This window comes from Papaver somniferum, unplaced genomic scaffold (genome assembly GCF_003573695.1).
Source record: "Papaver somniferum cultivar HN1 unplaced genomic scaffold, ASM357369v1 unplaced-scaffold_0, whole genome shotgun sequence".
Lineage (NCBI taxonomy): Eukaryota > Viridiplantae > Streptophyta > Magnoliopsida > Ranunculales > Papaveraceae > Papaver > Papaver somniferum.
Genome location: NW_020618823.1, coordinates 2105567 through 2124451, shown reverse-complemented (window position 1 = coordinate 2124451; position 18885 = coordinate 2105567). Strand labels below are relative to the sequence as shown.

At 35.0% G+C, this 18885-nt stretch overlaps 1 protein-coding gene and 1 long non-coding RNA gene across 2 annotated transcripts; one reads left to right on the top strand and one right to left on the bottom strand.

Moving 5' to 3' along the window:
- Window positions 1–360: 360 nt before the first annotated feature.
- LOC113325904 lies at window positions 361–1406 on the bottom strand. Its single transcript, XR_003348160.1, has 2 exons — window positions 984–1406; window positions 361–822 (listed from the first exon to the last, which is right to left on the bottom strand). It is a non-coding gene; the product is annotated as an uncharacterized LOC113325904 (long non-coding RNA).
- Window positions 1407–2654: 1248 nt separating this feature from the next.
- On the top strand, window positions 2655–3362 carry LOC113325869. Its single transcript, XM_026573735.1, has one exon. It carries the CDS (start codon window positions 2655–2657, stop codon window positions 3360–3362), a length of 708 nt encoding a protein of 235 aa, XP_026429520.1.
- The last annotated feature ends 15523 nt before the right edge of the window (window positions 3363–18885 follow it).

The following is an 18885-nucleotide window of genomic DNA, read 5'->3' as shown; positions in this document are numbered from 1 at the left end:
ACTAATTTCATTTTAACATCATTACTCAAAGCATTATCAACCCCAACTTTTTTAGTGTTAAGTTTAACTTCTAACATTGTCAACTCGATCAAAGTGCATCTATCCGGTTCGCACAAACTCGAAAAAACTAAAAGAGGTCAACTTTATCAATATTCATGCCACATGCACTGTAAAATGTTCCCCATACATTATCTTGCTTGCCATTACTTCATCCTTCACATGTGCAAGGTCGATAGAGTGTGCACATACATTGGCTTGGACATGTTCAACAACTTCAAATTCCTTTAAATTCAATTCATTTATATATAAAAATGAAGATACATTTATTCAACTAAAAGCATAAATGAATACGAACCAAAATACAGTATACAAACATGCAAGCATAAAATATTGGAATCAAATGCAATCCCTTACAGTACGACTAAACATAAATTACATTTAACATTACATGTGCGATTGCAACTGTAACAAATGGCGCCCATATTTTTTTATTGAAAACCATTAGGCCTTTACCCCCTTACTACCTTGCGCTATTTCATATATAAAATTGTACAGTGAAATCATTGCGAATTAGAGAATTTGTAACAGCCGATTATCTATCGGTGGTTTTGTTCCCCGTAAAGTTGAAAGATTGTTGCATAATTGATAATCCATATGTTACTAAGTTTCCGGAAAGTTATCTGTTATTACTTTTGGTATCCTCATCTTAAAATGCCAAGTAACCTTGATATCCTTTATAACTATTATCAGCGCCTCTAGTACTACTATCTGTGTCCAATTTCTTCCCACGCTCAAGATAAACTCCAATATCTGCATAATTCCCTTTTTTTTAACAGTATATTTCACATTATAACTCTAGACTTTAAAAAAAAATCAGAAAAAAAAATCAAAATCAACGAAATCAGTTTTTCATTTAATATGTTTAAAAATTAGAAAAGAGAAAACAAAAACATATCAGAAACAACTAAGAGTCCGAGGCATACCTCCATATATTTCTCATTTCTTCTCAATCTATTTCTATTCCATCCATTTGAGCTTGGGAGACTCTTCTTCATTGATTTCAAACAATCTTGTTGCACAACTTTGTCTTGGAATCAAAGCCCATCATTTATTTGCTTCAACCAATTCTTCTAGATTCACAAACGGGATTTCCTTATTAAGTTGCTACATGCCATTGTGGTGCATGGTCGATAATAAGGATTGAAAGTCGAATCGAAGAAGACGTGAAAAAGAAAGAGTGTGGGATATTTTGTTGGGTTGTGAAATTTGAATTTCCATAGTCTTTCTTTTTTTCGTCGTGAACTCCAATTTACCAACTAATTACAACTTTATGTGTTGTTTCATTTGGTTGGATCCAACCATGAACCAAATAATCATGTTTTCTACTTTTACTATCCAAAGATTAAGCTAATTAATCCAACTCATAAAGATGAGTTCGTGCGAGGCACTATCTCCATTAATAACCTCTAATCCTAAACACATTAAACCTTTCGGGTAAACGTCATAATCTGGAGATTACTAGAGCACCATTTCGTCGTAAAGATAATAACTATTTTGGATAGATGTCATAGTCCGAGCACATATGTACCAACGAGTAAAAATCAAATAGTCTGCATTGTATAATTTTCTTAAAATACTTAGCGTGATGATGGGAAAATTATAATAAGGGAGGATGAAGTGGTAGACGGGAGCCCTTGGTTTATTTCTGTCCACGAATTGTAGTAACAATTTATTTATTTGTTGCATGATACTAATAATTTCTTTGTTTTATTTAATAACGCCACCTCAGCATTTGGAATTGTGGATGGAAGCGCAAGTGTAATGGTGGAATCCAGAGGAACGCTATTAAGAATAGCGTTAAATGCTAATAAGAATAGTGCATTGTAACGTTATTAAGAATGACGCTTGACTTGAGTCAACGGTCAGAACGCTATTGTTAATAGCGCTGAACGCTATTGTGAATAGCGTTTAACGCCATTATCAATAGCGCCGAGCGCTATTGTTCAGAACACCATCGACCCCTTCCCCAGTTCAGTTCGTTCATCTTCTTCTCTTCTCTCAAACATTAAGAAAAACCAAACCTTAAACCCCCCCGTGTTGATTTCTGGCATGATGGTTCAAATCAGTGAAATTGGTTCAAAGGGTTTGTTCTTGGCGTCATAAGGAATCTAAGCATACTTCAATTTCTCAATTTGATTGAGAATCCAAAGAGAGGTTAGTGAAATTGTAATTTGAGTTTATTTTATGGTTTGATGAAATGTTAAGGCTTTAGATGATATGATTGTTGATTGTATGCATGATACCCGACTGTTTGATGAATGATAACAATTTTGATTCTGACTATGACGAATTTGACATGTGGTTTAGGGTTTTAGATGATGAACATTGTGTATTGTGTGAAATTTCCATGAGATAATGAGTTAACATATTTTAGTTACATTATGTAAACAATTAAGTGCATTGTGTGACTAGTTTTTATTTGATGATTTTTTATAGATATGGACATGGATGTGTGTATGTTGTTGAGTGCAAAAGAGTGGGATGAGAAACATGTTTCTACAAGTATAAACCCACATGATATTGTAGAAACATGATCTACAAGAGAACACACTGAAAGATTATTGGCAGAAAATGCGGCTAGAGGGTTTCCTGGAATGCTTGGAAGTGTTGATTGTATGCATTTTCGGCGGAAGAATTGTCCAACAGCATGGGCAGGTACGTTCCATGGACATGAGAAAAAACCTACCATCATCTTAGAAGCCGTGGCATCATATGATCGGTGGTTTTGGCATGGTTTCTTTGGAATGCCAGGGTCGAACAACGATTTGAACGTCTTGGCTCAATCTCCACTTTTTGATAAGATGGTTAATGGTTTAGCATCTCCTTGTAATTATCGCATCAATGGCCACATCTACGACAAGGGTTACTACTTAGCGGATAATATATATCCAAAATTGTCTTGTATTGTGCAGTCATTCAAAATTCTTCTTCCAAATCAGCCAGCTAATACGTTGTTCAATAGATACCAACAAGCGAAGAGAAAGGATGTTGAAAGGGCTTTTGGAACTCTCCAAAACAAGTTTCAAATAAAAAAAAAGCCAGCAATGTATTGGGATAAGGAGGATATAAACTTTATTATCAAAGATTGTTTGATTTTGCATAACATGGTCATTGAGAATGAAAAACGTAACTTAGATTGGGGTCAAGTCGTGAACGAACCAATACGACAGGTTACTGGAATGCCGAGGTCATACCACGAGTTAAGGAATGATGAGGCATATCTCCAACTCCGCAATGATCTTGTTCAGCACATTTGGATACGACATGGACTAGGTCTCAGAGACGCTGAAATGCCACCATAATCTCCCCCTCCGCCACCAGATGATCTTGACGGTTCGGATGGTGAATTCGATCCTACCGATGTTTACCCACCAGAAGAAAAACTTTAGTCTTTTTTCGTAAGATTTCGAAGAACATCTTTAGTCTTTTTTCGTAAGATTTCGAATGAACTTGGTTGCAATCCTATGATTTCTAGATTTTAAAATTAAGAAATATTAAGATTTTCATTGTATTATTTATGGTTTTCATTGTTTTCAATTTATGGTTTTCATCGTTTTCAAAAGAGAAGAAAAAAAAACTAAGTATGGATTTTCAAAAGAGAAGAAAAAAACCAAGTATGGAACTTGAGGAATTGGCTTAGGTTCTGGATGTCTTTCAAGAAAAGCGCAAATAAGAATAACGTTTAGCGCTATTAAGAATAGAGCCAAACGCTATTAAGAATTGCGTTTCATTCCTAACCATTAGATCTGTAACGACTTCTTCTAATCAACGACTCACAAAAAAACGCCATTAACAATAGCGTTTCAACGACTGTTTTTTTGAATTCGAAATTTTCCCTATAAATTGGTCACTTCTCAGCTCAGACCAAAACCTTTCAATCTTTAGATTTTTCTCCATCTTCTTAAAATTCATTGCAATTCAGACTTTTTTTTTAACCATGGCAAAATATCTTACACCCGAAGATGTTGCAATCACCAAAGCTTGGATAAGCATTACACTTGATGGTGTTGCCGGAGTTGATCAAAAATCAAACCAGTTTTGGGAGCGGGTATTCGATACCTATGTAAGCAGCTTTGGGAATAAAAACGACAGGACTGTTCATAATTTGCAAAATAGATTTGGTACCTTGAAAAACCGATGTCAAAAAATGGGTTGGTATCTTAAAAAAATTTCATAGAAACAATGCAAGCGGATGCAGAATTGATGATCTTGTAAATTTTATTAAGATTTCTGAATGTATATCATTTTATTTTATTGAAGGATTTCTAACTTGGGTTTTTGTTTGTGTTTTGTAGGAGAGAAAAGCTAGATTGGAATATAGTAAGGTTAGCAAGGGAAAACCTTTTCAAAATGAAGAGGTGTACCAACTTTTCAAAGCCCATGTTCTCGGATTCAATCCCGAAGAAATTGATCCTACTCGAAATGTGGAAGATGAATCTGATGCTCCTAGTGTTAATGCTTCAATAAGTAGTGCTCCCGCAAGAAGCGAACCAAGATGGCATGAAGAGGATGGCCCCCGTCGACCAACGGGAAAAAGGGCTCAACAAAGAGAAGCTTCGGAGCTATCGGCCATCAACGACAGAACCGAGCGTATTTTGAAACATTTTAGTGAAGAGAATGCAAAGAAGATTGCAAAATTGGATGCACAAGAAGAACATTTATTAACTATTGCAGAGACAAAAAAGAAATCCGTGGATTTGGCTTTGGAGAAACATGAACTCGAAGTGTTGGATGTGGTGGTTGAGATCTTGCCGGAATGGAAGCAGCAATTTATGTTGGATAAACAAAATAAGATTTTGGGAAAACATGGTTATCCTCCTAGAACACTTGGTTATCCTAGCACTAGCAATGTTCATCATTTCAATATATGAAACCATGTAGCTTATGGAACTATGTAGCTTCAATTATGTTTTTTTCTTTTTTTTTTCAATTTGATGTAGTGGAATCAATGTAGTTGAAGTATTTTTAGTATCAATCAATTTTATCTTCTTTTTGATTTGATTTGATTCAATATATGAAACCAAAAAACTAGTTTGTTCAAGAGGAAAAAATGAGAGACTAGAAAAAAAAACTAAGTATAGGATTGGAGAAGTCGAGTGGCTCCTGGATGTTTTTTGTGGTTAGTGCAATTAAGATTGGAGTTTGGCGCAAATAATAATGGCGTTGAAAAACGTTGTTGTTAACAGCGCTGAACGCCATTCTTTCCTTTTAGCGCTTGACTTACGCTATTTTGATTAGCGTTCAGCACCATTCATATTGGCGTTTCTTGTCCTCTACTGCGTCAATCTTATTGGCGTTTAGATGGATTCCACGGACCCTTCCACCAAACCATGGAACGTTGCTTGGATTTTCTGTGGAAAACCCCAACTTGGAAGCCACAAAACTTGACATTCCATGAATTTTCCACACTTGGAATAGGTTGGATTCCACCATAAGACTTTCTCATAAAAAACCTTGAAAGGACACTGAGTTGATTTAGAACAAGTGAAGCTAGCTAGAGACGACTCTCTTCTCCAAATATTTAAACTAAAGGAGGAAGAAAAGACGTGGGCACCTCTAATTTCCCCAATTCCGATAAGAATGCTTGTTTTTGGCGTTCTTAGTACAGTTAAACTTCTATAATATAATAGTCTTGGGACCACTAAATTTTATTAATTTAAAGAGATTTTAAATTATCGATAAATTAATAATTTATTATTTTAAAGATAAATTAATAATATATTAATTTAGAGAATAATTCTTTTTGATAACGTCAATAAATTGAATTTAACTCATTTAATCTGAGCGATTTGGAATTTGAAGTATTCTAGTATTGATTATTGACTACAGAAAATTAGATATTCATCCATTGGAAATTTTTGGTCAATAACCATAATTTAAACATTTAGATTGTTGGTCGGTCAATATCCGTAATTAAGGATGAAATACAATTATGGTGGGTTTGCTTGAAGAATTCACCGTTTCTAGGAATTTATAATCCCATGGGATTACAAATTCTGGGATTCATATAAATTCCTGGCGTGTTTGGTAACTCAATTAAAATTTCTAGGATTTATAGAGTTTCTTGTATTAAAGTCTTTGTACTGTTTGGCATTACCCTCAAATCTTAAAATTGCATATATATGGGATTTAGAGTTAAAAAAAAAGTTGGTTCATAAATCCCTTGATAAGTTTCCCAGCAAATCTTGGGGGGAGGGGTCGGAATCCATATGGAGGATTTGCTGTAAAACTGAATCCCGTAGGAAACGTGATTCCAAGGATTCGGGCGACCAAACATACAGTGGGAAACGTAATTCTACCAAATCCCCTGGAATCATAAATTCCACCTTTAAAATTCTACATCCAAACCCACCATTAGATATAAACTTCAAAGAAACACAAGCAACTATTGATTCATATTTTCTTAAAGTTTGATGTGTATAAAAAACTTTTCAATTTTCTTATTAGTAATTATTAATTTATATAAGAGGAAGGATCCCCTCACACATTTATTATCACACTATCTCACACATTGGACGTCATTTTTACGAATAAAAATCAAACCGTAATGGGTTTGAAGCTAATATTTTGGGGATATGTTCCTCTTACCAAGTTCTACATACCTACCAAAAATGAGCACATTTCGAAATATAAAACCTCACAATCTACCGGTCTTAATTTCGACGACTAGAAATCCATTGATTTTCAACGACTCATTTTCAAAGTAGTAGATGGTGGTGTTATATGTCTCGTAATACCCTCATTTTTGGTAGGCATGTATAACTTGGTAAAAGGAACATATCCCCAAAATCTTAGCTTCAAATCCATTAGTGTTTGGTTTTATTCGCAAAAATGATGCCCAACGTGTGAGATAGTGTGATAATAAAAGTGTGAGGGGATCCCTCCTCTTTATATAATATTTGGGACCTATAAATAGTTAAGGGAGATTTTTGAAACGTATTAAATTATTATATTATCGAAATTATTATTTTAGCTCTATAGGCCCAAGATGGGACCAGAATTTTTTATTATTTTAGCGAGTATTAATTTACAGAGGTTCTACTGTATTGCGTGTTTAAGTCAAGAGAAATACCTATCCAGGCCACCTATAATCGTCATTAGTGATATGCTCCAAGTTCCAAATGCTTGTTTTTGGTGTTTAATAAGATTTCTAGCTCCACCCCTTGATATACATGCACATTATCACCTTGTTTGTTTATTCCTGATTCATCTGAGTTATTTGGATCTGAATCGTCTGGATCTGACTGAAATCACCTGATTTGAGTCAGATCTGTCTCAATATGTTTGTTTGAGTCAGGTCTGACTCAACTGACTCAAAAAAATGTGAGTCAGTGGTTTGATCCCATGAGTCAGGGGTATTTTGTTACTTGACTCAAACGGGTCCGAGTCAGGGGTTAGATCTGAGTCAGAAGTCGAGCCAGATATGACTCAAAATTGAAAACAAACGGTCTGACATCTGACTCGCGACGAGTAAGGGATTGACTCAGATACAAATCACGAGTCAGATGCAAACAAATACGGTCTATGTCCTGAATGCCAGCAAGCATCTTGCATATGGCGAGAACCCGAGAACCTAAAGTCGAACAACTTCCCCAACTTTGTTTACTTACATGATTGATCAATTGATTTGGAAATGCAACAACCTACTTCTAGTAGGGAATGGAGAAAACTTCTAGTACACTAAGAGCAACCACAGTGGACGATCAAACCCATAAATATGGTCCAGAGACTAGACACAGTGGGACGGATTAAAGAGTAAAAGCTGGACCAAAACCAAATTCCAGACTATATTTGGTCTGGGACCAAGGACAAAACCAAATATAGTCGAACGAACGTATAATATACGTTTGTTAATAGGCGAAGTTATAAAATACGCTTCATGTGAAGCGGTTGTATATTTCTCGTTCCATGGTGAGGCGAAGTTATAAAGTACGTTTCGATGGAGCGTTGGTAAAATATACGCCCGATCAGGCGTAAGTAAAATGTACGCCCCATGACAGGCGTTGGTATTAGGTCCGTCCCACATGCGCGTATTAACTAATTCGTTTCGGCATTAACTAATTCGTTTCGGCCTGCTTTGCTAAACAATCCTTATCTTTTGAAATAATTTGAGTTATTTGAGTTCAATTATTTGAAAGAAATACAAATTGCATTTAATTAATATAAATTTACTTTTCTTATTAAGGACAGTGTGGAAAAAAATTGAAAAAAGACACCATTTCCTAATTTGTGTACAATGACACGTGAAAGTGAAGGAAGTTATGGCGACACCAAGCACACAACTAAACTGAACTAAGACCCATCAGGCGTACATATTAGCTTTTACAAGGTGGGGCGTTGATTATAAGTCCGTCCACATCCGGCGTGCATAAAGTCCACGCTCCACAACGGGCGAACAATATACATAAGCTCCATCCAGGCGTGCATAATACCTACGCCCCTCAGCAAACGTACGTAATATTTTCGCTCGATCAAATATAGTCCATTACCGTAGCGTAGCGAAACGGACTAAACCCAAAATTTGATCTTTTTTTAGTATTTGATCTTTGGTTTTGATCACACCACTGCAGTTGCTCTAATGTCTTTCTTGGTGATCTAACTTCGCATCGATCATATCTCTATTGACTAATTTCATTTTAACATTATTACTCAAAGCACTGTCAATTGTCATTACCTCAACTTTTCTAGTTTTAAGGTCAACTTCTAACATTGTCAAACTTGATCACCAAGTCAAATTGCATGTACACCACCCGCACAAACACAAGTTTATCAATTTTCAAGCCACATTCACTGTAAAATGTTCCCCATACATTATCTTGCTTGCCATTACCTCCCTCACATGTGCATGGTCGATAGAGTGCATGATGTATATGTACATTGGCTTTAGAAATGATCAATAACTTTCACATTCAATCCCTTATATAAAAATGAAGATGGATTTATTTAACTAAAAGCATAAATATATAACAATCATAATATGCAAACATGCAAGTTTCTTCTCCAGATGCAATCACTGATAATACGACTAAACATAAAAATACATGTAACACTACATGTGCAATTGCAACTATAACAAATGGCGCTCATATTTTTTTATTGAAAACCATTACCCTTACTTAAAAAATTGTATGTGCCTTGTTTGTTGAGAGTTTGAAAGGGTAAACTCAAAAGGAGGAATGGGAGTGTGGAAATTCTTGACATCAACATTCTTGTGTTGTTCCAAAGGGTGTGGGAGTGTGGAATTTGCTCGTTTGGTGGAAGATTATTTGACTCGTATAGTTTATAGCTATACAACACATGGGAGCACATTATTCTTTGACATTTCATGAATAAAATTGTCCATAAAATTCAATAGAAAGTTAAGCCATTTAAAAATGTTGGGGGTATCGGATTAGATTCTCTATTTGATTCTCCAACGAAAGATTGAGAAGGAAAACAATTTCAGGTGTAACTTCAGTGTTGATGTTGATTAATCGCCTAGGCGTGCGCAGTTATGCTACTGTGAAGAAGAGGCGATGTAGCGGATGGAGACGTCGTAGTAGTTTAAATATTAGTCCAGCATGAGCGACGAGGAAATGATGCTTGATTTGTTGCTGAGCTCATGCATGTTTTATTTTATTTTTGTAAGCCCCTTGTGGAATAATAACCAAGGCCTAAGGGGAGTATCACCATGAGTATCGACATAATCTGTTCTTCTTCCATGGCAACTTCCTGTAATAAGTGAAATGGATGTCAGGAAATGTACATATTTCTCCAACTTCGTAGTTGCATATTTGAGCTTTGTGGTAATGGTGCCAGTGAAGTTGAGCCATGGAGGCCCTAGTTATTGTCCAACCTTTGCCATTTTACTTCTCCCTGCTGCAAAATCAGTTGCTTCTTCATTTATTTCTTCCCAGTTCACCTGCTTCGTCCTCCAACGATTCATCTGAACAAATCGCTGCTAAGCAATGCAACAAAACCATCATTCCCATAGCCCATAGTCGTCAGCTACACTTGTCTTCTTGGAAGAAACTAGGCCTAACCCTCTCCACCGCCTCAGTATTGGGCCAGACACACCGAACTGGCCCATTAAGAAACACCATCAGGGCAATTGGCTCCAGAAAGAAATGCAACTAGCACGAGCAATGAGCGATTGAAGGTTTGTTGCGAGTGGTCCTCACTAATGTCTTGTATATGGAGTACATGCAAGATTTCTTTTTTTTTTTGTTGAAAATAACCAAATATATTACATGCAAGACTAATCTGCATACTCATGTGGAATCAACTCTGTTTGAGTTGTCCATGACAGTTAGATCTCTTGGAACTTATTCGTCAAGAAATAAAGGGAATCTACATTAGTGAGGGCCGACCTCAAGTTTCATGTGAAGGGGATGACTGAATCTGCGTGATTATGTTATTCGGTGAAAGATACATAATTACAGTTCATATTACAGCTTGTATAAGCTTTGACAGTATCAAACGCTATTGTTGGAATTAAAAAAGGTGGTGCTTCAGCAAAATAAGTAATCTGTTGAGATGAGTTTCTTCCTTTCCTAGCTAGTAATATCAGTAGCTTTGTTAGCTTTTCGATCCACAAAGTGAAATCCCCCAAAACATATTAATTTATCTGCCAATTTCTTAACTACATCTAAAATTGCTTCACATTAACATTTGATTGAGTTTGGTTTGCCTTGCAAGTACTTTATAGTGTTTTGGTTGTCTCCTTCTATAGTCATATTTTGCAGATTATTTGTGATGGCCCATGTTGTAGTCTGCAGCAAAGCTACAATTTCAGCTTCTTCTGCTGACTCTGTCCTGCAACTGCCCATTACTGCGCCTTTGAAAGCTTACTGAGCTCATTTTTGTTATTTTGTATCACATTTCTCAACTGCTCCCACATTATAATCCCAGTTTCAATCAACAGCTATCGTCAACAAGGATATAGGTTTCTTTTTAGGTGGCAATGGCATTTTGTTTCATCTGTCCCATTTTTTGCCTTTCTTTTTCTCTTTTGAGATACTAGTATCAAAAATAACATAGCTCAAAAGCATTCATATGCCTAATTTATTTAATTTTTCATTTTTTCTTATAAAGGGGTAAATCTGGCTTCCGTAATTGGCATTTTGATTGGAATCAAATGCTCCTACTTTGCCTCAATAAATTTCTAAAGTGGTATCGTAGTCTCTTCTACAAAGAAGAAGAAAAGTAAATATGGATTTTACTTGAAACCACAAATAGATTATAAAATTATCAGAATCAAAGTTCTCGTCAAAAACTTGATTATGTCTTATACTTTAGTTTTCTAGCCCGATTTTATTTTTTTCTATATCAAAAACTTGTCATTTAATTAGAAACAACAAAAACATATCCAGGCATTTTTATTTTCCATTTTTTTTTCGTCCTGCTCTGTACACAGCTTATTTCCAGCGCTTGATTGGGGGTCCTGGAAAATAATTGGAGGCCTCACCAAATTTATACCCACACCAGAAAAGTTAGGGAGTTTCCAAAATGATGGTGAAAATACCATTTTATCCTTCTCTAAAACTAACCTTAAAATTCTATTAACACTTAAGATAGGCCCCCAATTTTCATTCCAACCCAAAACTCTCCTTCTTCTCCTCCCCTCCCTTTCCCTATCGTCCCTATTTCTCCATTAACGACTGTGGAGAATTTTTTCATCCGATTTATAATTGCAGTTTCAGAAAGAAAGGTCGTTAACATCGAAGTTTTGTTTCTTAACGATTTTTGATCTGCATGTGGAATTTATGAAAAATCGTTAACCATTAGGGTGGAGGTGAAAACGACCCTACCAATAATTTTTGCCCTAGTTTTGAGTCGTTGGTTACGAAGTTTTTTTTCTTAACGATTCTTGAACTGCATGTTTCTTTCATGATAAGTCGTTAACCATTAGGTGTAGGTGAAAACAATTCTTTCAACATCCGTTTTTAATCATCAACGACTCTGTGTTTATGCCAAACCACCTCTCTGTTTGAAAAAATGAAAGAGTCGTCAATTAATTAATAATGTGTTAATGATCCTATGTTGACGACCAATTTATGAAATTAACGACTCAGTACCCTTCATATACAACTCCTCTGTTAACAAAAGTGTAAGGATCATCAATAGAAAGCAATTGAATCGTCAATTTTACTTTGAGAATCGTCAATGAATAATCAGAGTCGTCAAATTATTTCTAAGGGTCGTTTTAGCTTCTTTTTTTTTTCTAACGACCCTTGAACTTTTTTTTTTAGAGTCGTCGGGTTCTAAACATATTAAGTTAACGACTCTAGATGACCTAACTAGCTGGAGTCGTCAATGCTATCACACTTGGTTGACGATTTTTCATAACTTGTAAAAGTTGCAGGTTGGAGTCGTCAACTGTTGTGACAAATCATTGACGACTCATCAGGGTCGTTGGTTTATTACCCTCTCGACCTAACGACCCTCACTCTGAGTAGTTGCATGGTGTCCATGAATCGACCACTTGGAGCACCATTCATGCAATTTGAAGAGTATAGGAAGTTTACCTGATTGTTTTGAGCTTCGGGTTCTTCATATGGAGGATTGGTTCCTTCATTTTGAGCAATAGGATCTTCATTTGCATCATTTATCAAAGCTTCCTCTATTAACATCTCTTCATCAAACATCCTATCCATAGGATTAGTTGAGCTCAATCTCACCATCACACACAATCATGTATGTTGTTTAAACCTTCACCAATATCACTTCCTCCACTAGAATCACTCATTTCAAATAACCCTAAGTTTTCCCCCAAAAACTCACCTCCTTCTTCTCCATAACACCAAAACACAATTTTTCTTTTATCAAATTTTTATCCCTAAATCTGATTTTAATCTAACTAAACTAATTAACAACTAATCAACTCAATTACCACTAATGATTTGGGGTAGTTTAGCCATTTAAAAAAAATGGGATAAGAGATAACCCTCAATTACTATTTCATGACCTTTTTTGTCATGCAGCTAGGGATCCCTAATTATTTTCCAGGGCCCCAATCAAGCGGTGCTTATTTCTTGTCAAAAAATTTATTGTGGGAAAGCATGCATGTTTAAACTTTGCCAAAGCACAAACGAATACAAACCCCACTGTACACTATGCGCGGCTAAATTTTTTCGCTTCCCTCCCTCACTTCTCACAATCCTTGGTCCTAACGAATGAATGCCAATGCTAGCAGCATAAAAATAAAATCTCATAATGCCATTTTTCCTTTTGGTTCCCTCACAAGCATGCCTTTATGGTTCTCACTTTCTCTTTATCTCTCTCGCACGCATGCCTTTATGGTTCTCACTTCCTCTCTATCTCTCTCGATGTTTCCCTAGTTCCCCTATATAAATTTCATACAGTTCCCAGTTCTCATTTTCCATTTTCACTCTCAACTTAACTCACTCACTACTTGGACAATCTATCTTACACACACCAATGCTGTGTCTTGTTTAGAAGGTTTTCAAAAACGTTTAGAGCATAAATTCGGTCATGAGGATCCGAATATGATCAGTACGGCGCTTTGAAGAATCGTTTTCGACTCAATTTAATAAGTACTAGATGCAGTGCAATGTACCTGTTGTAGTATGCCTTGAATACGTTTAATATACTGTTTGGGCTTGTCCTCATATAGTCCAGCCCATTTGAGTGTTTTGTAACCTAGAAACTAAAAGTCACAAGAGATGAAAGAAAGTCTTTTTCTCCCTAGTTTAATTGGGGGCCATAACTTCTAATCCGAGGCCATGAAATTTTGTTTGCCCCCCAAATTTTTGAGGGGTGTAAAAATCGGAAGATGAATATACTATTTTACTCTTGATTATTTTTTTTTTCCAAGTAACGATCCTCATTAGCGACCCTTCACCGACATTAATGACAGTTTAGGGTCGTCATATACATCATGATCAAAACAATAACGACTCTAAACTGTCATACACTAACGACTCTTTTTAGAGATTAACAACAGTGTATAACGACATTTCTAAAACATTGACTGTGTAAGTCGTCAAATGCGTAACCAAAACAGTAACGACCCTTTCAAAGGGTCGTCAGGGAATTGATCATTTTTATGACGACCCAAAATTGTCGTACATTTCCGCCATTAATGAATCTTCGACAGTTTAGAGTCGTCACTTAAACAGTCTAAACATTAACGACTGTTGAGGGTCGTCAATGAATTTTTTTAATACCCTGACGATTTTTCATAACCTGGAAAAGTTGCAGGTTTGAGTCGTTAATTTTGGTGTCAATACATTGAAGACTTTCTAGAGTCGTTGGGGTATACATCCCTCGACATTGACGACTCTTTCTCTGTGTTGTGACATACATCTAATCCATGGGAGAATTTAAGATAATCTTACCATCAACACAATCATCTTTGTTGCTTGAACCTTCCCCAACATCATTTCCCCTACTTGAATTAGTCACTTCTAAAAACCCTAAATTTTCCTCTAAAACCTCCTCTTCTTCTTCTCAACTCAAACAACAACAACAAAAAAAAATAAAAAAATAAAAAAAAATAATTGATTCTAAAATCTGAGTTTAATCTAACATAATCTAACCACACTAATTAACTTAACTTAATTAAATTTTAATACTAATCATTCAGGAGCAGTTTTGCCATTTAAAAATATTTTGGTTAAGGGGTGACTCAATTTGAGTTTTAATGACATTTTTTGTCCTCTAGTAGGAGGCCCTTAATTGTTTTTTGGGGCCCCAAATTAAACTAGGTTTTTCTCCCTTAGTTGGTAAGAGAAACTTATGTGAAGAGAGTGTGAGGTACTAAAAGGGGGGCAGGGTTCTTGAGAGGGGGTTGATACATAGTGGAAATCGTTTCATTGTCGCAAATGGATGTAAATCATCTTGATCGAACCATTATAAATTTGATGGAACGAATGGTTTCAATCTATGAAAGCTAAAGATGAGGGATGTTTTGGCTCGCCAGTTGTGTAAGCAAAGCCACTGAAGTCAAAGCCATGGTGCTAGTGAATTTTATCCATGGAGCCCCAAGTTATTGTCCAACCTTTGCTTTTTCCATCTCTCCGCCGAAAAATCAGTCTCTTCTTCATTTATTTCATCACATTCGCCCCTAGCGAACGATTCATGTAACAATGCAGCGAAGTTATCAAATTCTAGAATCCCAGCTACAGTCATCTTCTGGGTTTGAGAGGAAATTAGCCTAACCGTCTGTTTATAGGAAACCGCCTGAGTATTGGGCCAGACACACCAAACTGGCCCACTAAGCAACACTGTCGGTGGAATTGGCTCAAGAAATGCAACTAGCATAGTAGCATGAGCAATTGAGCAATTGAAGGTTTGTTGTGAGTGGTCCTCACTAGTATCTTTATATATGGAGTATATGCAAGATTGCTGGGATCATTTTTGTTATTTTGGATCACATTTCTCAACTGCTCCCACATTATAATCCCAATTTGATATCATGCTTAAATATGTTTTGCAAGACGCATAAAAATCTAATATATTTTTTATGAGATAAAATTCGTTGCCCACCCTGAGTTGTTCGGGAAAAAAAACTTTGTTTTTGACTTAAATATGTTTTGCATATTTAATCACATATGTGGTTTGTTCAGACTTCATTCATACCATTTTAGTTCAAAAAAATGCAAAACCTGATTACAGGTTTAACATCAAAAAGATTAGTTCAAAAAAAAAAAATGCAAAACATGATTACAGGTTTAACATCAAAAAGAATTTGTTATATACCGTTACTGAAATATGAGACCCTAAAACATACTCAATAACCATAAATGCGGAGTTCAAGAATATTGTGCTAGTTATTTTAGCAAAACATCCTTTCATGATTTTCTATGAAAATTCCTCACAAATTCAGCATTGATACTTTTTCTCTTTCTACACTTCATTTATGGTGTTTAAATCACTCAATTGTATTAGCAAATGTCTATTTTATGCTATTATCACTATTAAATCTTGCGTTGTTAGACGTATAATGAATGAATAACTATACCCAGCACGTCTCCGATATTAGATGAACTTGGGCGAGCATGGTTTGGCGTGTTTGTTGATGCAATGTTTGCTATGGGCACACCGATTTACTTATAATATTGAAATTCTCTATGTTAATCACATAATTTTTTTCTTTGTAAAACTCTCATTATACGTAAGGATAAACTGATAAATTTTGGCCACCCAAAAAATCTTGCAAAAATGATTACATGATTTACAAGCGTCGTTGTTTGAATCTCCTTGCATTATTGGCGTTTTATTGCCATCAAATGGTTCACATAACTATAAAAACTAACAAGGATTCACTAAGAAACTAACGAACATTCGAAGTATAAACTACGAAACATACTTGATGCAAAAGATTATTCAAACTAGATTAGTTGTGCACTAAATATTACACGCAGAAGCTTAGAGTTATTAGTTTTTTTCCGTTGTTTCCGTTGTAGTTTGAAATCATCTAGGGTAGGTTAATAACTTGATATATATACGTGATGTCCTAATTTTAAGGAGATGTTAAATAGGCGATCACATATTTTATTTTTCATTTTTTTTAAATCAATGATTTTCGTAACTAAAAACGTTTCCCTTAAATAACTCGATTCGTCGCCTGCCTTTCATATCCTTGAAACAAGGTTGTGGAGATACTCCCTACATCTGAAATAGGTCATGGTTGGACTTTGTGAGTTCTTTGGTAGATATTGGATATATTTTTTTTCTTACACACTTAGTTTTCACTCTATCATATCTATCTTTTCTTATGTCTATCTATTAGTTCTATGTGTACTCTTTGGGTTGGTCCTCCTATTCTAATCTCTATGTGTGTTTAAGGTGTATATATACCCGTGCTTGACTTTGCCTATGGTGATACGGTGAAAGAGCGATCTTTATAATGTAAGATTCCATATTTTAAGTTCCATGCCACCTTACCATTTGCAAAAGATCATAGAAGAGTAAGTCTAATGGTTAAACTTTCAAAGCGAGAAAATAAACAGCGCCAGGCACCAACTGGATTGACGTCCCTTGATATTGGTGTAAAATGCTAATAAGATTGCCACAAAACACCAAACAGATTTCCACTCTCTCTAAGCTTTTAGATATGTTTTGAAAATATCTACATCAACAATTCATATTGAATGGAAATATGATTAGTTTTTGTGGGAATCCGAATGACATTTTCTGAAAAATTAACCGGTAGTTTGATACGCGTTGAGCGCTAACCGGATTATCTGTCTCGTCTGGATTTCAAGTTATCTTCCACGAAATCTTGGAATTTTTTTTTGAAAAAATTGTGAAAGACTATAACTTGGAAGATTTTAAACTTAACATTCCAAAATTTTCCAAGCTTGTAATAGATTGGATTCCACCATAAGACTTGCTCTAAATAGAGAATTTTATTTTTTAATATCAATATTACTTTTCAATATAAATGATAGCTTCGTACCATAGAACATTGCTCGATCCTAATCTTGTTCCTCCATTAATGGAGTTTTTATGATTCTCTATCAATTATTCTTCGAATTTCTTTATTTTATTTTACCTTTTTATGTTAACTTCTTAAATCAATCTTTTCATCTTTCTTTTTACGAAAAATTCGCTAAATCTATTTTTGATTTTCATGTTCTTCTTATATATTGTTATCTTCACGCGTAAATCTTTTTCTCTGAGTAACTTCTAAGTTCCATTTGAAATTTCTTTCTCTAATCTTTTGATTGTTTTCTATGGAGAATACTACATCATATCCAAAGTTCCCATCAATCACCCGGTGAATCTCATTCCAACTAAACTCAAGGAAAGCAACTATTTTCATTTCTTTAGGTAAGCGATTACAATACTAGTGCCTGACAATGTTTTGATCAATTCACTAGCTCGTAGAAAAGATATCAATAATAATGTTGTTAATCTTGTATATGTTACTTGTCATGATGCAGATTCAACAATTATCTTAAGGATCGACTCAGTTATGTCGAATGATTATAAATCTTTACTAGAGATGTACTTTTCAAGAAAATGGGTAACTATGTTGAATTGAATCTTAAACTCAACGTGTTTGAATATTTGATGTTTATTGCTAAGTCTAAAGAAATAGGCATCAACTATATATTTTTCAGGAGTATCAGAAAGTTATATATGTTTCGTAATATAAATATTTAAAAAAGTTAAATTTGTGATCAGTTTAAAAATTATATAGCTTACCAAGATTAATTGTTATGTGTGATCAGTTTAAAAATTAATCCAATTCTATTTATTCTCATTTATAGTTATTGCACAATGCATATTCATATAAATTACCTTATACATGATTAGTTGATATCAAAGCATTAGTTATTCAAGTTTCCTTCTGACGTAGAATAGCTTGATAGAGAGAGAGCTTCAGAAAGATGAAAAACCTATGATATTAAGAAAATTCATACACATAAAAAATAAACAAACCATAATTAAAAAAAAAAAAAATTCTTACATACTACAGTCAATGCAACACTACTCCATGATGTGATTTTCTACCAAAACAACACTAAAAGAGACTACACTACACTAACCTATTTCTACTGACGAGAACATATCGATACCGAGAATTCCATACTGACCTATCCTTTTTCTTCTTCCTCTTCTATTTCTAATGTTATTACTGTCTCTTTTTTCCCATCACTAAAGCTTTCCTCCATTTTGATTTTTCCTCTCTTAACTTTCCAAAACACTTCTTTCCATAAAACCCCATCAACTCATCAGTTAATTCTTCAGCTTAGCTGACCCCAAACTCTGTACCTCTTCATTCTTCTCGTTTACCGACTGGACGTGAATTCCTAACCTATTATGAATTAACATAACACAAAGAATTAGGTTAAGATAGATAATCTTGAAACA